The sequence below is a fragment of the Corvus brachyrhynchos genome, unplaced genomic scaffold (assembly GCF_000691975.1).
Source record: "Corvus brachyrhynchos isolate BGI_N302 unplaced genomic scaffold, ASM69197v1 scaffold167, whole genome shotgun sequence".
In the NCBI taxonomy this organism is placed as follows: Eukaryota; Metazoa; Chordata; class Aves; order Passeriformes; family Corvidae; genus Corvus; species Corvus brachyrhynchos.
Window position 1 is genome coordinate 753,982 of NW_008239547.1, and position 24,735 is coordinate 778,716.

The 24,735-nt window shown below is 36.7% G+C and overlaps 1 protein-coding gene across 12 annotated transcripts in view; it reads right to left on the reverse strand.

Moving 5' to 3' along the window:
- Positions 1-24,735, reverse strand: part of NEBL (nebulette) — a 140,138-nt gene that overhangs the window by 21,751 nt on the left and 93,652 nt on the right. For 7 of the 12 annotated variants that reach the window (XM_017741517.1, XM_017741516.1, XM_017741513.1 and 4 more), the window contains 8 exons: positions 22,149-22,241; positions 18,899-18,991; positions 18,421-18,513; positions 16,416-16,508; positions 14,055-14,159; positions 12,766-12,937; positions 8,649-8,741; positions 7,547-7,678 (listed from right to left, as the gene is read on the reverse strand). In XM_017741517.1, coding sequence (XP_017597006.1) covers positions 7,547-7,678; positions 8,649-8,741; positions 12,766-12,937; positions 14,055-14,159; positions 16,416-16,508; positions 18,421-18,513; positions 18,899-18,991; positions 22,149-22,241 — 874 coding nt within the window. Of the gene's footprint in view, positions 1-7,546; positions 7,679-8,648; positions 8,742-12,765; positions 12,938-14,054; positions 14,160-16,415; positions 16,509-18,420; positions 18,514-18,898; positions 18,992-22,148; positions 22,242-24,735 lie in introns of those variants that run through there. The other 5 variants (XM_017741512.1, XM_017741519.1, XM_017741520.1 and 2 more) reach the window with 5 other exon arrangements.

Genomic DNA, 24,735 nt, shown 5'->3' on the forward strand with positions numbered 1-24,735 from the left:
AGGTTAACATGTTACCTTACCCACATGCCTTCAATTATAATTTGAATTTTCTTCCAAACATACTACTAATGCCCTTGTGCATTAGAGAGAAAAGCCTGCATGTTCTTTTCACAGAAGCTGTGCTTTGATTTCTGTGCATCGATTTATTTGCATAGTAGGTATAGCCAATCTGAACAATGGTGGAAGGACAGCATCAAGCACATGTCACTGCACACAATTTTACTAATTATATTTATTGTCTACTAGATATAAAATTCTCTGAAGTGTATCAAAAGCTGCTCTAGGGGACCACAATTAACAACTGAAACAACTCCTTGCCAAGGGAGCCATTAACACTTCCAACTGCTGAGTCACTTGGAAACTTCCCTTCCACTTTCTGCTCACTAACTGTTTAATGGAAAAGGGAACATCAAATTCTGACAGCTGGCAGAACAAACAGAAGGATCCCCTGAACTACTGCTACACTACAGAAATTAAAAGGGTGATATCTTCTGGATTCTCCTCCCCCTGGATGTGTGGGGATTGTCTTTTGATGCTGCCAGATGTCAAGAGTGTGGGAGAGAAGTATGGAAATCAAAGATAGGTATAAGGAATCTAAGCAAAAATGTTTTGGAAGTGTGAAATGTAAAGCTCTCCCTGGAACATTAACTCACCCTCAGTGAATACACACTGAATGAAAATGTGCCTTCAGATGAATCAAGATTCATATCTTAATGTATTACAACCAGCATGGAATATTCAGTTTTATTCCCAGCACCCTAAACCAAACCTTAATCAAAATTTAACTATGCTATCACTTGGAGTACTATATGAATTTTCAAGTTCTATGTTAAAAAATCAGGTTTTACCTGATTTTTTTAATACCTCTTTGTGATGGAAAGAATGAAATATAATTTTGTGGATTAATTTCTCTCATGCTGTGCATTAACAAAGCATTCAGCAGAGGACACTAAAAGTCCCATAGTCCAGACTAGGACAGAAAATTGATAATGCACAAGATAGTGCATAAGTGTAGTCCCATTGACTCTCTGGATTTATATACTTACATGGCTTAAAAGGCTGAAATGGATTATTCAGAGACAAAACTGTATATTAAGCAGTCAGAAATCCTCTTATCATGTAAACACATAGAAATTAGCATATGTGCAGGGAACATACTCAACCTGTTTCTAACGGAAATCTAAACTCTCACAACTAACTTTGTCTTTATTTTTCCTTCTTATCTCAAATCTAGAGTTGAGAAGGTTTTTAACCCCAGGAAGCCTCCCACTGTTTTCAAGAACTCCTCTAACTGTAATGCTGTTATTTTATATCAGGAAAAAAATGCCCTTTGAACATTAGGAGTCACTGCAAAAACGGAGGCAGAAGCTGAAACAGTAAAACACACCTTCAAATGAAACATGCAATTTTCAGAAGGGAGAGAGCTCTGTCTTGCTGCCTGGAAAACCATGTCCTTTTGGGCTACAATGTGGTTACAGCAAACCTTTACAAAGGAAAATATATCATTTCTGTAAAAATATATTTGAGAATGGCAGACCAGGGTTCACTGGTTCTGGAATATAAGCTCTCTAACAAAGAAAACTCTTCATGCTAAATAATTTGTGGCACCAGAGAGATTACAAACATATACATACACTTGTGTTTGTATAACATACAAGAGAACTATTTTTTAAGTTCAAAAATATCACAGAAGTTTGTGGGTAAGTTATTTACTATTTGACTGCAAGCATTTGTAGTAGCTTACACGCTTAAGGAGAGAAAACCACCTGGTTACCAAGATGGAAAAACAGTTTTACTAAAATGCTTTTGAATGGAAGAAAACTATTTTTTTCCCCACACGTTAGCTTTCAGGCTGGCAAACCTGCTAGGGGCTGGCATGTTAAAGAAGGAAAACCAAAGTACCATCTAGTCTGAAATACAAAAAAGTCAGAAACAGATATAAGAGTCTGGTGGCTAAGAGAAGTGTCAATGTGACCCTCACCAAGAAGTACCAAGAGCAGACAGAGAGCATTGTTTTGATGTGTTCAGCTTTCTGTGGCAGGGCAGCCAGCTGAGACACTTAAAAGGGGACAAGAAACCCACAAAAGCCTATAGCTCTTCCTGTGAACTGTACAATTCCTCTCCCTCTGAATGCCATGTTTGATAACCGGACTCTGGGGAACATAATGGAAACAGAAATCAGCTACCTAGCAAAGAAGAACAATTCTCCCTTGGCTGACAGAGAAGAAAATATAACTGCTGTGTCACTCTGCTTGACCTCCTCAGAATGGCAAAGCTTAGTAACTGAATATGAACACAAAGAGGAGTGAAGGATTCCTGCCCTGTACTCCTGACAGCTGCACCTGGACATGGAAGACGGATCTCTCTATTGCAAGATAAGAGGTATTATTCCCTCTTTTTTTCTTCTATTTGTCTTTTAATAATGGTGATGTTTTTTCCAACCTCAAAACCAGAGGGTTTTTATAAAAATTCATGGGAAGGACAGAGCAAGGAAGGGAACAAAATCTGGTTTTCTTTCCTCATCTTCTTTCAGCTCTTGGCATAGGAGATGCATTATGACCACTATACCAATGCAAGGAGACTCCTTGGACTACATACCAGGAAACATCTGCAATTCCAGCATGTGAAATAAAGAGGTATTTTCTCCATTTTATTTGACTAATTTGTAGTCTTCTGACCAGAATAACCAGGAGAAGAAGCAGCAGCAAAGTTCCTTGTTCTAGGATTTTCTGTGGTATAAATGTGTGGGTGTCAAAGCCTCAGGAAAATCCTACAAATTATCATTTTACATACAGAGTTACCAATATTTGTGTGTGCTAGGGGAAGAGAAGGAGACATCCCTGAAATTAATGTTTAAAATGTCAGTCTTGGGCTGAGGCATAAAAGGCCTTTCCTTGAGCTGGTACACAGAACAAGGCTGCTGCCAGTGACACTCAGTGATACATAAGGTCTGCGTTTGCTCTTTGCAGGGCTGTGTTCACACTGCAGTTCAAACAGCAGTTCTTCTAATGGCCTACAATGTGTTCCTGCCTCAGTGAGGAAAGGAGGAAGATAACCCCTGGAGTTTGGAGGAAGGGAGGGGAGCAGGCTCAGCTGCTCTGGAGCCGTTCTTCTTCAGAAGGTTCGTATCACACAAGGAGGACATGCCACTGGGGAGAGAGATGAAAGGACTTAGTGTTTCTCATTGATTAAACTTCCACTCCAAGCTAGATAAAGACTTCAAAACTTTAAGAAAGAGACTGCAGCATTGTGTCTTCTTCAGTCGTCATAGACTTTGGAGTCAAATTGCCAGCAGTGCCCATTTGCTGCATTTATTCCTCAGAGGTTGCTTGCACCAATCTTTTCTGGATTTCTTTTTAGTTATATCAATGAAATATCTAACACTAATTTTCTGTTTTCTCGTAGCAATCTACAGGTTACTGTTAAGGCTGAGAACAAAAATTAAGAGACTAGAAAGATATAAGTGGAATTTCATAGTTTCTTGAAATCTGTGTATTTGGATTGCCAGTGTGAGTAAAAGAAGATAACTAACCAGGCAAAGATCGAGACCTGAGTGCTGCTGGCAGACTGTTGTCATTAAAATAAAGAAAGGAAGACCTTAAAACTCATATCAAGGCTCCTTTATGCTAATTCTCACTACTTGTCTGGTGGCAGCAGGTGAACTGAATCTGAAGAACTTGGGCTGAAGGAGACAAGTATAAATAGCACACATGCAGGCAACCAGTAACATGCTGGCTCCAACCAAAGAAATGAAATTTCAGCACTCATGTTTAAAATGCAACAAAAGGCCCTTGAAAATTCTGTCCTAATATTTCCTAAGGTTTCCTACATAACATGTGTTTTTGGGAGTACAGCAAAACTGATTTCTGTCTCCTACAGACTGATTTCTATGTATCTTTTAAGATAATATGATGACTTAGAAAATAACCAAGAAATCATGTTTTTTCCCCATCAGAGTAACAATATATCCATAACTGAAAACTAACTGATACTCATCTCTTATTTTTCTCCATCTACAGGCTACAAACAATTTAAAGTAAGAATAAAGGGTCACTTTCTTACACTGAAAAATTCTGAACCTATAGTAAGGAAAAAATTTATGCATCATGTCTATATGTTGACAGACACCTAGACAAAGGTGTGCACACAAACTAGACATTAAGAGGAAATAAATGACGAAAAAAAAAAAGGAAAGGTCAAATGCAAAAGAACAGAAAATCAGCCCTGAAAATTTCAACTAGAAACTGTCCAAAATAGGGCAAGATAGGCAGAGGTGTTGAGCCATATGAACTCAATCATTTTCTCCTGGAGCCTGAATGCAAACTAACAGGATGGAACTTTACTCGTAGGGAAGGAAGGAGAGCAAGAGAGTGAGTGTGAAAAGAACTGGGAGAAAACCACTGTACAAGGCTGCATGAAAAATCAGGACAGACAGAAAAGACTTTATAAGGAAACTAAATAAAGCCCAAAACACAACAGTTGAGATATCTGTCAGACAGACTGCTGCCTAGAGAGTCCTGAACTTCAGAACTTTGCTACTTTTTTCCTAGTGTTCTGTGGAGAAAAAACTGCCTGGTTTGTCCTTATATACAAAATAAATCTGACATCCATATATCTCAACCTCTCTTTACTGAAGAAAATCTGAAAAACCTTCCCAAAAGTGAATAGTTCCATGCCTGAGAAGTTGCAACATCAGTGTTAAGAGCAGGACTAAAAGAGAGAAATCATTAACTTCTATTCCTTTTTAGCCAAGTTGAAAATAATTGCTCATTACTGCTGAGAATTTTGCAAAAATGTGGCACCCAGTGTTTCTGTGAAGTCCTACAGAATGGCTTGCAGATAAAAAAATAATCTTTGTTAGGCAATAACTTATTACAATGTATTTAGGCAGACTGAGAAGCTCTAGTGCAACATCTTCTGTTCAGTGTGGCAAAAAACCTCAAAGATACCATTAAGTAATAAAGTCAACCTTTATCAATCACAGAAAGAAGCTGTAAAAAACGACACACAAAGTTGAACAGTAAATTCAAAAAGACTATTAAAATGAAAGCCTTATGACCTGTACCAGGCTTGCTGGAAAGTGTTAACAATTGTTTCCTATTCAATTTTACCTGCAACACTCTAAAAGGGAGAACAGGGAATTTTCTGGACTTACATCACACAAAAATCTACTGACTTTGTTGAGAAAGCTCCCTGGGAAGGACACGTGGTTCACCTTAACATCATCATCTAAAATAAGGGTCAGGGAACAAAATAGGAGGAAGTAATTCTAATGAACAATGTTAGTAGCTTCCCTGTGATGTTATTACTGAAATTCCCAAAGACAAGAGAGAGTTATTTAGATCTGAATAAAATAAGCCTTTAATATCTGGCATTAAGTCAGGGGCCCAGCTAAGGGCTGGGAAGAGGTAGTTAAGGAACAATTCCATCAGCAGTGGCAGCAGAAGATTTGAATTGTGTGTCAAATATCAGTAAAGGTATCTAGAATAAAGTAGCAATTGAACAATGTAGAAGTCTGTGAAAGATGATGAGACAAGGCCAGAGACACTCAGAGATTGTAAAATTGGTCACAGGTCTCCAACTGTCTTTGATGTTGGCACACCATCAGATAGAACAATTGCCAATGAGAAACCCTGCTGATCTAGAAGTACAAACTCCATGAGAAATACCCATGGAATCTCACCAAAATGGATTTGGTTCTCATTTCTGGTATAAGAGACAGTGTATAAAGGTCACAGGTAAACTTGTCTTGTGGCTATGTGCAAAATGACCTTTCGGATGAGATATTGCCATGAAAAAGTATTTTTGGCCAAAGATGCTGTCTTCAGCTGGCTCTTTCTGAGTGTGTTCACAGAAATGGCATTTACCTGTAAATCATTAGGATTACGTTCAGTTACTTATCTCTGGCACTTATTTCTTCCCTGCAACTGGAACCATCTACAGGTGCTCAAACCTTGGCCAGCCAGCTGGGTTAAAATGGAAACAATCTCTTGCTAAAATGGAAACAACCTCTTGCAAAAATATGTTGATCTTGGCACTGATCTATTTAAGACATCACCACAACAATAGATATAAATAGAGCCACAAAAAGCAACCTTACTAGTGCCAGAACAACCAGGAAAATAAAGCCCATTTCCTGTTCTCGATATGGCAAGTAATAAAAAATATCTGTTAAAAATCAAATCAAGCTGACAAAGCAATGTTGAAATGGCTTGGAATACTGCCAAAGAAAAGTTCAGAACAGCTGTAGACAATGTGCACTGGACTGTGAAGCCCACTTTGCACCATCCCAGGAAGAGATGTAAAAAACAACATAATGTGCATTATTGCTATCATCTATTAAAAGAGTTGGGAATATAGTTAAAATACCAAATAAATATAGTCAGACATGATAAAAGGCAATGTATTTCTGTCAAAGGTGTGTGTTTCTTTCTTTGTTCAGAGTTAGCACTTCAGTCTGAACACCTTCTTCCTCGCCCATTCTCAATCAGAACTGTTTGTGTGTATTTACACAGCACCCAAAACAACCTAGACTCCATAAGCACCAACCACTACAGTAACATATTAATCCAGTGAGTGGGAGAACATAAACAAGTGCAGTCTACAATTAAGATGCCTTAAAATCTTCTATAAGTGTGGGTAATTTAATGATGTCAGGCAACTAAATGGTTTCTTTAAAAAAAAAAAAAGTAACCCTTTGGATAACCTTTCCAATGCACCTTTTTTCACAACTGAGAAGTAGTAATCACTATTTTTTAAAAATATCTATTTAGAATGCAATGTTTCAGAATATTTTCAATTCATCAATCAAGTCCAGTGCATACTGTAATGCCACTAGGATGACTAGATCCTTATTCATCATTTTCCTAAATTTTCTTCTAATCATTGGCATCAAAAGGTACACAATGTGGGTTTGTACCTGAGAATGCAGGTTCGGCAAAGTATTCTAATATTAATCCATGTTAAACCATAACAGACTCTATAAACCTCCCAGCTGAATGTTAACCCTGGTTCTCAAACCACTGAGAAAGAGAACAGGATAAAATTTGTTCGGTTGTTTTTAAGATGAAAACAGAGAGCCACAAAAACCTGCATAGTTGAATATGTGGAAAAAGTACTTTAGTCACTAAAATAGTATGATATATTTGATTTACCCACTGAAAAGCCCAAGGTAAATATGTTTTTTTCAGGTTAGAGGTGTATTTCGTTCAGCTACATAGTGTCATTCAAGAGAAAAAATAAAACCAGGTTCATGTACGTTTTGCAAAAACACAACACACCTTCTTTAAAGCACTATAAATAGGAGTTACCAGGGCTTTGGAGCTGACAACATTACCAAAACTGTGAAAGAGAATTCACAATAGAATGATATGGCATGCAGAAACTGTGCAGTCTTGAGAGCTTGCTTTGCTTTCTTAATCAGTCAGGCAATATCTTACACAGTTTCTACTTGTGACTACACAAGGATATGGAGTTAACACAGGCCTGTGAAGTTGCAACACACTGCAACAGTGCTGTTAGTGAAAAAGGTGGGAATAAAGGGTACCTCCTTCAAGATCAGATGGCCTTGTTATCTCACTGCAGTAAGAAAAGGTAGGGTTCGTGTCAGAGCCATCTGATTTATAATCTCCCAGACTGGTAGAATGTAAATACTGCTTACTGTAACGGCTTGCTCTTTCTACAAAGGTAGAAAGAAATAAAAAATATCACAGTAAATAGATGAAAGAAGTGCAAAGACAAACCACAACATAAACCCCACCATTGCTAACATTGCTATTCATACACTGACAGCATTAAAATTAGAGAAAAGTGAATCCTTAGCAATTTTGTATCCATTTTGAGCACCATTAATTCCAAAGCTTGCTTCAAAATCTAATACAATTAAGCTTGGTCTTTGCTTTAAAAGAATATCAGAAATGGAAGGTAGTATTGAGACACCAGAAAGAGAAGGGATAAATAAGAAGAATATAAAAATTTCCAGTGGAAAATCAAATTATTCCTTTATCCCAGCATGCATACAAGTGCATGTGGAAATACTGCTGTATGTTGTTCAAAAGAATATTGAAAGTTCCAAAGTAGCAAAGGAAATACATGTGAAAAATAAACATTCAAAACAAACACTCCTATGCAGGAAAAGAATCAATAAACTCATAAAGCCAAAGCACTGCTCCCTGTTATTACATTACTTACTCTCCTTTTTCATCTATCCTTAAATTATGAACACCTTGGAGCTGCAAATAATAGAACAAAGCATAATATCATGTGCCATATAGGCAAAATGTGCATGGAAAAGAAATCAATTTCATAAATAGGCCACTTTCTATAACTCTGAAATTTTATAAGATCCAACTATTTGAAAATTCTACTTATAGCAAGGACAAAGTAGGTCAATGCTTTTTAAATGGCTACTTTTAAGTGGCATGAATAAGTTGTTTAGGGTAAGATTTATTTCACTATTTCTTATCTGCACATGTGATTATGGCTGAAGTTCCTATAAAACAATGCTTTTAAACTACTAGTTATAAATATATATGAAAGTATGCTTATAAAACATATGACTGGCATATTGGCCTGAAAATTTACAGTATCATCTTAGTTTCATAAACATAAAGAGCTGAATTAGGGAAAAGTCAGGATATAAGTAATACCAGAAAGCATATGCAGACTCCTAGACTGAATATTGTCCTCCAGAGGATCAATGTCGAAGATGGAGCCAGGATCTGTGCGCCAAACTTTAAGATCTTTTTCCAAAGCACAGAAGTTATAAGACAGACAAACATCAAAGGAAGTAAAAGCATGAAAGAAATGAGCTTTAACAATCAGCAATCAATTTCCTTCATCTAGAAATTAACCAAAATATCTAGATATTCACCTGAAGAGATCAGAAAGCATTAATTTCCTGCTTAAAAGAACTTAGTGTATTCACTTTAAGCACTGACATTATTTTAAGGAGACTTTTGCTTCCAATTTTTTTGCATTTTCTAAACATGACCATAGTACATTCTTAAGTCTAAATAAATGGAAACCAGTTAAGTATCACATATTAGAGCTCTCTTCTAGTAGCAGAACCGAAATCATCAGAGCTACAAGGTTATTTCCCCAATTCACCAGCAGCATCCTTACTGTGTGGGGATGCTGCAGTATATATCCCTATAGCCGACAGCTGGCAGTACACAGCTCCACAGCTGACTCTCCTTTGCATACAGGAGAGATCATGTCAGCCTAAGAAGACAAGTTAGGGGCATAGCTCATCTCATCCAAAATAAATTTCTACTAATTGCTTAATTCATGTAAACTCAAAAGGATCCGTCATTCTTAATTAATACCGAAAGGACTAAAGTGACGATTTCAGCTGTAGAACTCTGCATTGTACACATCTACCGCAGGGTAAAATGAAGCCCAGTCTTGAATTTAACAAGTAATTCTCCGTGCCAGTGAGTGCCCAGGTGGCCAAGGAGGCCAACGACATTCTGGTCTGTATCAGCAATAGTGTGGCCAGCAGGACCAGGGCAGTGATTGTCTCCCTGTACTCAGCACTGGTGAGGCCACACCTCAAATCCTGGATTCAGTTTTGGGCCCCTCAATTCAGGAAAGATATTGAGGTCCTGGAGCAAGTCCAGAGAAGGGCATTGGAGCTGGGGAAGGGTCTGGAGCACAAGTCTGATGAGGAGCAGCTGAGGGAGCTGGGTGTGTTTAGCCTGAAGAAAAGGAGGCTCAGGGTCACCTTATCACTCTCTACAAATACCTGAAAGGAGGTGGTAGTGAGGTGGGCATATGTCTCTTCTCCCAGGTAACAAGTGACAGGATGTGAGAAAATGGCCCCAGGTTGTGGCAGGGGAGGTTTATATATTGGATACTAGGAAAAGATTCTTCACTGAAAAGGTTGTCAAGCACTGGAACTGGCTGCTCAGGGAATTGGTTGAGTTACCATCCCTGGAGGTATTTGAAAGATGTGTTGACATAATATGTGGGGACATGGTTTTGTAGTGGGCCTGGCAGTCCTGGGTTAATGGTTGCATATGATGATCCTATAGTTCTTTTCCAATCTAAATGATTCTGTTATCTGATATGCCTAAACTAAAATAATCTTTTAATCTCTTCAAATCTGTTTCAAATAAAACATTTATGTAAAATATAATCAGTCAAAGCACAAATCTACCAGATCACTCAATTTTCCTAGGGAGTTTCTTCTTGGGCAGACCTGGCTGCAAGATTTACTGCATGTATTGCAAGTAGGAAAAAAAACTTGCCTTCCCAACTTTGTTCTTTTGCTGGTTTGAGAGGTACCAAGCTAAATAATGGGTTGGTAGGTAAAGTGGGACTGTGAGGACCCCAGATTTTTCATGTTTCAAATTATTAATAGCCTAGATGCAATGGAAAGAACAGACAGAGCTAACAAAATAAATCCCATGGCATTAGAATACATTCAGTGTATGTACATTATACATTATCTACCACAACTCCCATAAGGTGAGGCATAGAGCTAACTCCTTCATGCCAAGATAAATTAAAGCCAACACAAAATCTTTTGACAAACTATGTGTTAGTCCTAGGGGTGATAAATTATGCACCTACAAAAAGTACTGACAGGCATGAGAAGTGGTAGGGGAATTGGTGAATGCCCAACTTGTCCTGTTTGATCATGCCTTAATAAGTAAAAATAGAAGTATGGCTTCATGGCAGCACAAATGCAACAGCCATTGATTTGTACTGATTTTATCCATCTTTGTAATCTGAACTAACATACATAGAATCAGAATCTTGGCAATTTATAACACAAATCAATTTTAACTCCCTGGTAACTTTTGCCAAGTTAAAACATCCTTATATTCATGTGAGAATTGTGGTTCCTCTTTAGTAACAGATCCAAAGCTCGCTCACATCAATTTATCTTGATGGGTTTAGAACGGCTTAGTAGGGTTAAAACTAGTGTCTATTTGCCAAAGAAGAGTCATTAATTTTAGCATTTGAAAAAGTAGTTACAGCTTCACCAATAATACATTAAAAAAAAGAGAGATTTTGACACACTTTTCGTAACTGGCTGAACAATTTACAATTTACAAAAATGACAAAAAATACTCACAAGAGTCATAAGTATGTTTTTCAGTTTGCAAACTTTTTTTGAGCTGCCAAGGACATTTCATGAGCAGGGAGCTCATTGCTTCTTTTTAAACAAGTAGATATTATAATTGCAATTTTACTCCAAAAAATTTAGCTGAAATATTTAAGGTTTGTCATGGCCTTTTTCCTTTAAATAGTTGTACAATTTTTGGTGTTTGAAAGGTATGGGAAATTAAGAATTTCTGAGTGTTTTGATACCGGAGTATTATTAGGTGATAAATAGTACTAATATTTCACTTCTTACAGCTCAAGAATCTATCTCAGGGATGTCCTTAATGCCAATCTGTTTGTGCTAGCAAGGCTTCAGCGGCTGAACAAGGGACTGCACACATGGTCCTTACACAGGGCTACAGCTCACATGCAATGCAGCACAGAGCAGGAGGTTTCTAGTGTGCACTAAGCAGCATATTGCAAACTGAACATCACACTGCAATTTTACAGGAGCCTTTCTCTTTTTCTTTGGCTGCACCACATCTAACAATGAAAGTGGGTAGTGATAGAAGATCATCAGCAGCTGTCCCAGGCAGAGCTCTCTAAACACACACTTTTGAGAAATCCTTTCTCATATAAGGCTGTAGCTACAGACACATAAAGGATGGCAAAAAAAAGGAAAGAAATATACTTCCTTGTGTGGGAGAGACTCATTTGGAGACTTTAAGGAAAAGACTGAAAAAGCATCTGCCAGGAATTATATAGTTAACCTTGCTTTAGGCGGGAGGATGGCCTTTGTGACCCACCAATTAGTCCATTACACCTGCAATTTCTCTGGTTTTTGAGAGGCAAACTTAAAAGTCATCCTCGCTGTTATCACTGTGTATGCAGAATTTTAGAGCGCTATCTCAGTATGGGGTTTTGTACGCAGATCCTCTGGGGTCTACATGGTTGTAAAGCACAGAAAAACAGAAAAGGAACACACCAAAAGAAAAAGAAATGAGAAAAGAAAAAAGGTTACCATTTCCTTTGCCACAGCAGACTTGTTGACTTTTAATCAATTTCAAATATCCACTTCAATTTTTAAATAGAATTCATTATGATTATGTCAAATAATATCTTAATGCAATACCTTGTCTTTACATATAAATCTCATCTGTATTCTATCCCTTGAACACCAATCCTTATCTTGGAGCATCCTTCAGAACATCCCTTCTGAACACTGGTGCTTGGCTTATTGGGGATCTAATGAGTTAGTGATGAATTACAGATTGAGATATTTCTAAAGCTGTGTGAAATTCTGAAACAAGAGGTAAATAGATATGTGCACATCTGGAGAAATTACTGACTGACAGAAGGGGAAATCTCAAACTGACCTGCAACATTTGAACTCTGAAATCTTCCAGAATCCCAGGTTGAATCATCTTTCTTCTGTGCAAAATTAAGATTATTGCAGATATTTTGACCTTCCCTATAGAGCCAATAATCAAATTTAAACTAATAGCAAAAACTATCCTTTTCTTTTTTTTTCTTTTTAATTACAGAGCAAATTATAATCTCCCATTATTACTTCACCAGAAGCTGACATGGAACCACTAGTTCAACCATAAGTTTCATGCTGAGAAAAAAGAGAAAATGAAATCTGGAGAACACAAACAGGGGCTTTTATCTTCACCACAGTGCTTTCAATAACAACAATATTTAACAGCTTACCAACAATTATTCCAGGTCTTCTATCCATTTCAACGATATGTGGATGCACACCTTTATATGCTGCATCACTCACAATTTGGGTGTTTTTTCGTACACGCTCTGTTATAGGATCATCTACCACTGGGGTGAAGCCTCTGCCCTTTGTCTTCTCAAAATCTTCATGATATTTTACCTAGGAAAACAAGAAGAGTTACATTTTTCCCCAGGTTGCAATTGACAGCAAATAATTATTCTAAGCAAGAATGCATACATGTTTGGTTTTTGAGGCACTTACATTCTTTGACTTGGCACCATAACAAAATTGCTTTACACATGAGATAGGCTGCATGGTCAGCCAAGTCTTTTCTATCACCTTAACTTGATTTTCTGAAATTTTATTATCAATTTTGCATTTCTTTTCCATTCACACTGAATTAGGCACTAGCTTAAGCAGCAAAGTATCATCTTACTACCACACAGTACACAAAACAACCCTGACCTCAGGAGGCCATCTGGTCCATTCCCTTCTTCTCTAGGATAGGATAGCTGTCTAGTGATGCAGACAACTACACCTGTCTGTAAAAGTGTTCCAGCAGCAGTAGTTCTAAAGAACTAAAGCATTTTCATTCACTGATAATTTTCACTACATGCACAGTATCATACAAAATGTATCTTTTGCTCTTTCATTTTATCATATGACAGCTGGCTTTTAAAATAGGTTTTTAGAAAGAACAACAGTTATTCTAAACTGTCTGCTTTAAAAAAATATATTAGAAAAAAGGACATTAGAATAGAAAGTGTTACAGCACCGAGTGTTGGAACAAAACCCCAGCATTAGTAAGAGTTATAAAGGTAGTACTGCTGATTATGCATATTTACATCATAAATAACTTAATCATCAATGAATTAAATTGACAAACATTCTCACACAAGCCAATGCACACAAAACAACTCATTCCAAGAACCAAAGTCACACAGAAACCAGGAACATGCACAGGCACAGGTGAAGTGTGTCACCTAATCCAGTGAAATTGTGATGCTCAAATGATCTGTGTACATTTTTAAAGAAAAAACAAAACCAAAAGAACAGACATGTAACTGTTAGAAAACTGTTTATTAGTATTTTGAAAATGTTCATTACACTCCTATGCAGTTAGCAAACACTCCCTCTACAGGCGTAAGAAGAAAATATTCCTTCCATACCTGAGGAGAGAGTTTCATTAGTTACCTATATTAATGGAAGGCAAAGTCCAGTGGAAGTCAAGTGCCGTTCCTTAGTATGCTCTAGTTATAGCAAGAAAGTACCCTACCATTGAGATGTTGTTTTGTGTTTCTTTGACATGCCTTAGCTCAGGTGTGTCTAGAAGCACACTACGTCTACCTTTCATCTGCCTCTGATCACTGCTGTACTTGACCTGCAAAACAGCAACAACAGCACAGGTGAATTGCTTGTTTACAGGAGAAAGGATGGTGAGAATCACAGCATGCAACAGTACCCATTCCAAAGCACAATGCCAAGCAGTTCTCTTCTTTCTTTACACTCATGTGCTAGTAAATTATTTCACAGTGAGGACACAGATGAGCTACTATATTGGTAGGGCCAAAAGCCACATTTATTCCATCAATCACTTACTCAAAAGAAAGTATTTAATTTAAAGCTGAAATTTGTGACTGTTTAAATTACATAAATGAAATAATTCATTTATCAACTGATAAATAAGATAAATAATAAGAAAACACCTCAGTGACTTAGAATATCCTTAAAACCAATTTGTATAGCTGATGATAAGCTACCATCTTATTACCCAGACAGACACAGAGTCTGTTCTCAGTCTGCTTCCAGGTTGGGATTACCTGAGAACCTCAAGGAATTCAATTCTTATCCTTTGGAAGCCTTCTTACTCCTGTTCAATAGCTAGTCTTTATTAGTAGCACAAAGCAACATGTCTGGGAAGAATCTGAATATTCTGTTTCCAAAATGAACATTTGGGCTCTGGGTTTTGTGCATCAGTAAGTACAGAATCTCTCCCATCACATTTCTTCTGATTAGCTTATTTTGTGACATTTTACAGACTAGTAAAGATGTAAGGTTAATTATCTGTTAAAAATAAGAAGGAAAAAAAACCTCACTCAAAACTCTAAAATAGTGAAAGTCCTACTTATTAGTTCTGGAATGAGTACTCTTACAGTTTCTTCTGTCTTGTTGAATTCTTCTACCAATGGCCTCTCTTAGCTCCTACATCGCACCGTAACCTGTGCACTGTGTTAGTAAATATTTTAAATTTACCTCTGTATTCACACTCCAAGTATTACCTCTCAGATGAGTTGTGCAAATCTATTTCAACATGCATTTGTGATGACAGAAACCATGTATTGAAACTGTCTAACCCTCCTTAAGATTACATATTGGCTAAGAGAGCAGACATGAAAATATATATCTTGGTGTCTGTGTTTCATAGGTAAGTTTGAAGTAATGTACAGAGAAACAAAAATATATGGTACTGCATGTTCTTCAAACCCTTCTTAATTAATCAGTAAATTCTCTTAGAAAATAGATTCAGCTACATATGCTTTTGAATATAAGGCATTTTCTGGACAGAATAATTACAGCCAACATAGGTTGATTTTCATCTTGCTCATTAACACAGAGGAGTATTTATCCCTGTAAATCTTGAGAAACAAAGTGAAGGAGTCGCTTGGCAAAACACATTTCATTTTCACAAATTAAAAAATTACTTAAAGTCTAGAATTGTTGTGAAGTTTTCCTCTTATTTTCAACTACGCACCTCAAAAATAATTGACCTTGGTAAATATTCATGAGCATTTTAAGATCATCATTAAGATATATGTAGTTACAATGTCAGCTTCTGTTCCTTTGTCCTTAGACATATTCCCTGACAAATCCAAGCTACTTTTCACTCCTACTCTCAGTTCTAAAGTGTTCATTACTTGTAATTCTCTCCTGCCACATTGACACAGTGGTTCTGCATGAAACCTCTTCTATTTACCATCTGAAGCAACTTTGCCACTGATGTTTTTTCAGTGCTGAGGACAGACTGCAACATAACTGGTCTTATCCTTTACTTCACCATGCTTTTTGCCCTTCTTCCTTGCTCCTTAATAGAATTGTCCCCTGCTTCTTACACCACTGCAGTAGCAATTATATTTTATTAACATAAAAGCCAAAAAGATATATTATCTTACTCTTCAGTATTTAGCAATGGGACCTATTAAGAACTACTCAGCTCTAACATAGGTGGACACTTCCATGCTTTGAATCTCAAAAAAAAAAAAAAGACATTTGCCCTGAGGTTAAATTCTCATTTCCTTTATTCTTTACTGCAATTCACTCCTGCAATCTAGCAACTCTAATTTGGTAACAAGGGACAAAAATTCTTGAAAGAATGACTGACCCCTACTGACTCTCTCCTTGAAAAATACTGGCACCAACACAACCACTTATTTTTTTTGCAAGAATAATCAGGCAGCCCTGAATGTGTTTGTTGCACATATGTGCAGTGCATGTCCTCAAAGAATAAAACCAATATCTCTTCAGTGAATGATGAAGTTGGATTTCTTTGACACATCAAATGTAAAAGGAAAAGCATATCCATGTTTATATTTCTACAATGACTGAAAATCTGAATGACAAAAAGATTCAAACAACTTGCCGAGCTGATATTATCTTGATTCTTTCTGACTCTCTCTATCTCAGGAGTGACACTCACAGCAGTAGCTTTGCCAGGCTGCTCTCTGTAGTGAACCTATTATTTAACAGAATAAAGTATATATTCATATTATTTCAACTATAGCAATATCTCATTGTTTTATATAAAAATGCATGACTTGAAAGGTCATCCAGGAAACAACTGAGAAGCTAAAATGCATCTGAAGTTTATTAATGTTTATAAAACTTGATTTTTGAAACATAACCTTGAAATTTTTTTCTGTGCAGGGTGTTTATTAATGCATTTCTGTGGATATATACCCACATATGCACACAATATCTTGACATTTACCAGACTGATCCTTGGCTGTACAGAGAAATATGTCATATTTGGAATGGGGTTAAGCCACAAATAATGCAGTAAAGGCAAGCAGAGCACATGAAAAACTGAATTTCAGCAAGGTGCACTGCAAATATATATTTGTCAAGACACAGAAACTCCATAATGTCTCCCTCTGTGTTCTAAATTTTATATATTACATATTCAAAGGTGATTAAACACAGAGGGTGCAGTACATCAGACAACTGCCAATTGAATCCAGCCTAATTTCACCATGCATTTATCTAAATGTACTGCAGAAATATCACCTTTATCATTTTGCAACAAAATACACTTAATGCATTAACCAAATGCACACTCAATGGATCAGGATCTAAAGCATATAGAGAACAGGATGTGGCCTTCACAGAGCAACCAATCTAAGTTAACTCTGGCCCCACACGCTGGGAAGTCAGATATGGTAAATATTTAGTAACAGATTCTGGCAAAAAATTTATGCCAATTCATATAGTTTTATGCAAAATAAATTCTTCCATAAAAAAATAAGCTCTCAGGCTTAAGTGATAAGGTTAACTGTGCAGATATATTACGCTCATAATTCTGCAGTCCACAGTGGCAGTAATTGCTTAAGCAATTATCTTCCAGCACAACACAATTTTGGTCTGTCCAAATTGAAAAATTAATGTCTTACAAAAATGATGGTAAACTTTCAAATAGATTAAACTTGAAAACTAACATTTATAAAGGTAAAATGACTATTCAAGAATTAATATTTCTAGAAATGGCTGAAGTTAAAGAATCTTCACTCAGAGCTGTTCCAGTGACTTGAAAAGAATTTAAGCTTTCCGGTGAAATTTGCACAACACAAAAACTGGTGAAAAGTAAACGACAAAGTGAGTAGGAAAACTATACAGGCTTGAATCACTTGGGAAAACAGGTTTTTTTGAACAGAATACATTTTAGTAAAGCTAGATATATCAACAATAATCCAGAAGTTGAGTTAGAGGGACAGAATTCTTGAAAATTGTGACTCAAAATTTTGGTGAATGCAGCAGAAAGCACCCCAGGGACACACTGGCAGCTCTCAGTGAGGAGAGTGCCTGTTCTCTCAAGGACTCATTAACATCATCTTCATCAATGCAGGAAGGCAGTAGCGTGCTCCAGTCCTTGCCTTCTTCTCTGTGCTCTGGCAAATCATATGACTTTCCAATGGTTATGTCAGCCACTAAATACGAAATTCTGATGGGAAGGTTACTGAGGAGCCAGAAGAAGACAGGTAAGAGAGTAGAAGTTTGAGCACAACTGTAGCTAATTTTTTAACAAGCAGAGAAAAAATAAAACTGGAAACAGATATTCTGGTTAACAAAAAAAGGAAAAAAATTGGTCAAGATTTCCTGCAAATATCCAAGGAAGAGAATAACATCTCAAAGCATTGCAGGCATTTCTTTAACAGAACATGTGATGCTTCATCTGCCATTTCCCAAACTAAGCAATGTCTTTTCACAATTGCTTCCTAAAAGAGGGGTTTTGAGTCATTCCTTTACTTGAATTCCAATACAATACATTTGTTTCCCGCAACTAAAGAAAAGGCACAGTTTCAGAAAGCAGAACTTTGTACTCATCTTGTGCACCCAAAAATTATACAAAGGATTAAAGGATAGCAACTTCCCATGCTGACATTCTCTTGATTCCTCTTGACTCTTTCCATCTCAGGGGTGACACTCACAGGTGTAGCTTTGCAGAGCTGTTCTTTGTACTGAACCTAGCAAACATGCCAGAAGATATTACAACAGAGATTTCAAAGTAATAGAAATACACAACTGTGCTAGACATCACTAAAGAGCACATTGCATTTGGATGGAAAGTACCATTCCTTAATAACCAATCCCATTTTCCACACAATACTTACTACTCACCCTCTTTCAGTTCTTCTATTTCAAACACAGACAACTGTTATTTCAACGGGAATAATTCACTCTCATTGTTATTAATCAAAGTGCAATGCTAAGGAATTATCATTTTACCATTAATTGATTAAAATGGTCTTTGTGAACAAACAGAAACTAGCACAAACACCACAGACATATTCACCAAGACACATTTAATACAGCGGAGAGAAGTGTGCAAGCAATGAAAATGGAGCACACATTGCTAATATTCTTCTGGTTTTCCTTAACTCTCCTTAGTTCGGGTGGATCAGAAATAGCTGTTGCACGCTGAATTTCTTCCTTGTATTTAATCTGCACAATAGATATTACAAAAAAATTAGAAACTTAAAGAAGAGAGAGACAGGCACTAAAACACATCACTTTATACTCTCTCCCTTACACATACTGCACAGCTAGACCACATCGACAAACACCATTGGTCTGAAAATGAACACTTATATTTAATTTCTAAAACAGTCTGCTAGGGTCTCTAATGCATCTTGTTTGATGCAATGCAGAAGAGAGTGCAATTAACAATTCTATTGTACTAAAACTCTTACAGTGGGAATATACATCACATGGGATTGTGGCTATTTTCATGATAATTGGGATGCTGCATATACTACTTGGAGATCCACACCACTTTGACAATGACTTGGTCCTTCTATTATCTTGCTATGGATAAGTCTACTAGTCCATTTCAGAAACCAAGCCTTTTAGGTGTTCCTGAAAAGGTGGATGACTTCAAAGTCTCACTGAAGTTCTCCAAAAACACATGCAGACAAACAGGTGAAAATGCAGTTGTCTGGATTGTTGATGCCTTTGCAGGTGTTGTCAGATATTTGCTGGGTTTTTTTCTAACATTTTCAACTCTCTTCTCCAAGACATGGTACTTCTGGAGGGTGCCCAATTTCATAGCACAGACAAAACAACTTGTTCTTCTCTAAGCTCATACTTGGAAGCTGCTTTGACTGAAATTTATAAATAAATAAAACCAAACCAGCCCAAAGTACAGACCAGGAATGGAAAATTTCAGTCCAGACAGTGTAGGACTGGCAAAAATACTAAAGCACTGGAAAAAAGGGGTTTTTAATAGAGACTATTAGGTAAGTTTAAGAATTGGCAGTGCTACTCATCCTTAAAATGTCTGTTGCTTGAATTTTAATCAGACCCCAGCTTTGTGGTATTGAGTGACATACCACAGGGCTTTCCTCACAGATTTCACACTAACAAAAACACAAATAGAATCTTCTCCCAAAGTCCTGCTTCTTCCCAGTGCTGTGTCCAACCCTGCCTGCCCCTCAAAATACACAAGTTTTTTAAAAGTCCTTAGTTGTTTGTAGCTTCTCAGTTCAGATTCATCTACAGTCCATGGGTCTGTTGCTTGCTTTGAAAGTTCTGTGAGATCTTGGTTTCTTCCAAACCAATCATCACAACAGGTGAGATGAGCTCAACCTCCTTCTCTGTCACTACCTTTTATTTTAGGCTTCAAAAACACCATTCTGATGTTTGTCTCCTACATATGTAACCTGGAAGAATCTGATCACTTTCAGAACATGACTCAATGGACTTTTTTGTGTGGTTGGTTGTCCAGTAAGTGTTATTTTGGTGCCCTGGTGCAAATTTGCTTCTCATTCCACAGTTTCATTTAGCTCAGAAAATAGTTTTAAAGCTGTCCCAAGTTCTTTTGGCTAAATTTAAAAATACGTGTAAAATATTTAAATCTAATGGATTCAAAATTAGTGTAATTTACCCTTCCTTTGGGACTCCTGTAAATTACACAATACAATTTCCCTCTTATTGAACAATATAATTTCCCTCTCACTGACATATAATTTGAAACTTTATTGTACATTGCCTTTAAATTTGGCATTCTACACCTCTAATAAATATTATACAAGACCCAAGTAATTTCAAGTACAAATAGAGGTAATAAAATACCTTTTGTAAAACATTAACTCTACACGAAGACTAGCAAGGTAAAGGCCATGCTACTCACGTCATACCACTATACCACTAATGCATTTTGTACTTCCCTTGGTATGTTTTTGTTCAAATGTGTTTACTAGCATACTGATCGACCTTTCATTTCTCCCTCTTCACCACTATTTAGGATTTCTAAAACAGCAAGAACAGTGCACACTATTTTTCCATTTCACATTGAAAGGTATTGTGAAAAAACATTAGAGTAAGACTTCTAATAAGTGTCTGTGTGACTGTGTGACTACTCTTGAAATAAAATTCTATGGTAACTGGAAATTTAAAAGCAAAACAACAACAAAAAACCCAAACAAACAAACAAAAAAGAACCCCTCATCCTCAAATCAAGCAAACCAACAACTTCCCCCACACAGGAGGTTTCAACTACTTACTATCCAATTTTTTAAGGATTTAGGACACATGATAGCTTGTACTGTGACTCAAAATGACAAGATGAAAAGTGATGGATAGAGCAGAAAAACATTCCAAGGAAAATAAGAGCTTTTCTACGTTTTTTGGAAATTCTCTACCTGACCTTACTTCAGCGGGATAATTAACACTATTCACTTAACAATGAAATTCTATGAGAATAGGTGTCCAGAGTCCCTAATTAATATTTTAACTAATATTTAAACACAACATAGAGTCATGTCTATACATTATTTTCAAATTTTACTTTTTTAAAAAATCTAATCATTAGAGAAGTCATGTCACAAACATAAAAATGGCCCCAGAAGAGTCCCCATCAAATATAACAAAGAAGTGAACAATGCAATTGCAAGGGTTTTCTTGCTGGGCAGTCACTTTTCTGTTTTTTTCCAAGTTTTGCCACATATTTATCAGAAGAGAATGTTCTATTTGAAGAAAACAGTCATGCTGATATTTTATTTTTATTTGCCTATTAAAGTGCGAAAGAAATTGGGCATCCATAGCTAAACAACATCAATTCAGAACCAATCTCATCAGATCCACAGATCAACTTGTCACCAACATGTAAAGAGGCACCAACTCTCCATCTTTTCACATAGTTCAAGTCTGGACATAATTTTTCTCTTCTTGAAGTGCAAACTGTATCAAATCCTATGCAATACATGCAGTCTCTAAAAGAAAGTTACAGATTTTCTTTTTCGTCACATGGTATTTTTCGAACCTGCAAATACAACTGCTGTTCAGTCTGTCATACAGGAGAATACATCTCATATTTCTCACTCTTGAAAGACAAAAAATTCCCTCAAGTATTTAGTTAAAATATTTTCTTATTTTTCATAATGTTTCAATTAGAAACTCCACCTCTGGACACAGAAGTGCTTCAGCAGACAGGAGTTCTAGCTGTGCTAGAATAGAGCTCTATATCCAAAATCCAGTGGACAACTATTTGAATAAGATGTGTGATATGAAAATGAAGAAGTTTTTAGGAAACTAGATGAAAAAAAAAAAAAATTGTCCACCATTTATTCACATAAGAATAACTTATGTTAATAGCACTCACCGAGCTAATATTCTGTTGATTTTTCTTTACTCTTTCAATCTCTGGAGTGTCTTTTACAGCTGTGCCAGCTCCTACTTCCTCCTTGTAAAACACCTTCATTTCCCCAAAAGAGAAGATAATTATGAGACTGTTAGCAATGCAAATGCTATTTCTCATAAAGGGCTAGGCAATATTCCAAACACCAAATTGGTCTGACTATAAATCTTGCTAAGAAAGAAAATACTTCAACTTTTCATAAATCAGACTAATTATCAATAACTATGATTACACTGTTTGTTTTCAACTGTAAGCCAGATAGTATATTCTCATCCTTTAGACTGACCTCAGTATTTTTAAGTATTTGCAATGACATATTTAAATTTGGAAAAAATATTAAAATTTCTATAACAATCTATAAGGTTTTATAAATGTAACTTTATGCTTGAGTAATTTCATTCATTTCAATGTAATTGAAGGTGCATATACATGCAGGATTTGATTTGGTTTTTTTTAGTCTTCAGATCTTAAAATACTGTGAGAAATGAACAGACATTACTATTATTTCTAAGTTAACAAGCTAAAAATTTGAAATATTCATGGAAAAATAACAACAACCAGAGCTACAATCCAAGTCATACAATTTTTGACTCCTAGGTTCAAGCCAGAAAGCTGAGGACTGCATCTAAAAACAAAAATCACTTCTTAAAAGATACACATGCTGTTTATACAATACTCCTCTCTATTTCAATTGTTTCAGTAAATGATAAACACAAAGCCCATCAGTAGAATCAATCATTTGAAGTTACTGAAAGAGACAGTAAATAACTGCTCCACAAATTCCAAGCCTGGTTATAATTTAAATAACCATGGAGCACAAGTTCATGCTGAAAAACTCCTCAAGAAGTTTTACTTGATTTTCAGTATTTGGTGTCACATCTGTTGCCATTTTGGTAAGTATTTCCAGTCAGTTAGTGTAAAAAACAAGTCTGGTCTTGGAGTTAATAAAATTAATCTTTACCATTTAGTATTTCTGCCTTTCTTAAACCAAGATTTATTTAACTTTTCCTATCAACAAACCTTAAACAATAAAACATCATTCCTGATTAATTTCTCCTACTTCCTTGAAGTCCTCCATAGCCTGGGGTGAATACTACTGCCAAATATTCTAGAGGAGAGTGAATGTCGGCAACTAATTTTTTAAATATTCAGAAAACCTTTAACAATCTAGAATTTTGTTTTACCATGTGAGAACAGAGACAGTTTATGAGTAAGGACTTGAAAACTGTTCTGCACCATGTCAGTTAGAAAGATTTATATTGTGGGTCGATCTACAATACACTTTTCTCCTCTACCATGGAAGGATTGGTAAAATATGTTGGAGACAGGATTTTTCTATGAAAGAAATGACTGTGAAGTAAATATCCTATTATAAATCATCTGCCAAGTGAGCTAGTGAGCTAAAAGCAGCAACAATCTTATCTGCAGAGCAAGTTGGTTTTTTTTGTCCATTAAGGCAGAAAAATCCAAAAGACAAAAATCCAAAAATCAGAAGACTATCAGTGGTCATTTTTTTTTATACTGCTTCCAGCTGTATCTTGACTCAGTAAGAACTTACCTTTGTAATCTAAACTGCACAGAAGGATGAAAGATTAAAACACAGAGAAAGAAGAAAAAATGATAGTTCAATCACAGCTGTAAACTGCTTTCCTACATCTGGAGGATCCAGATCACAAACAGAAACAGGACAATCGCAAAAGAAAGCAAATACAAATGGTGATTTGTCAAAGACAAAACATTTTATTTCTTACTATCTAGAACACTAACAAAGAGGATAATTGTCAGTCTTGGCACTGAAAGCTCAGACTGGCCTACAGGGTTGCAAGGGGTTCAGATGCATCAGAGGCTTGTCACGGCTTAATTAAGTAGTGATACCTATCTTAATTAAGCCTGGTACCTAACTGTTAGTGAGTCCGCACTGCCAGAGCCACTGACCTACTTGAAGACTTCATCAAAAGCTGTCAAGCAGGGTGGAAAGCAGATCCCAGAGGCTAGCTTATATCCCTCTGTTCCAGGGAGTTTCAGCCTAGGCTGTTAGGACACCAGTGACATGAGAAATGGTGATAATCACTGTCACACTATGCTGCAGAGCACCATTCAAAACCAGGAGCCAGCAGATGACAGGAAGCAAAATTGGGCCAGTGGGCCTGTCAAGAGCTCCTACTAGAAAGATGTAGCTTTTGGCTGTCCTCATTCAAAGGAAGAAAAAGGGCAGGTAATGGCTGGAGATGTTACAGGAGTGACCACAGCCTAGAGCAGGCTCGGAGGTATCTCCTCTGCCCTCCCCACAGGCTCTTGCTCGCCTGCAGAAGCCTCAGCTGCACAGGGGAGCTGCAGGCAAACACCTCCAGGAGAAACTAACTGAGCTCGTACTTCTGAGAGCTGGAGAAGCTGAGGATATCTCTAAGTTAAAGAACATGTGTGTCAGATAATACTAAACATATTTAAGTATCTTATATTCCTTTCTCTCAAATCATTGGCTTCATTAGTATTACTTAGTCTGCCATACAAAACAGCCACTGACTGGCCTTTTGTTCTGGAGGCCAGATTT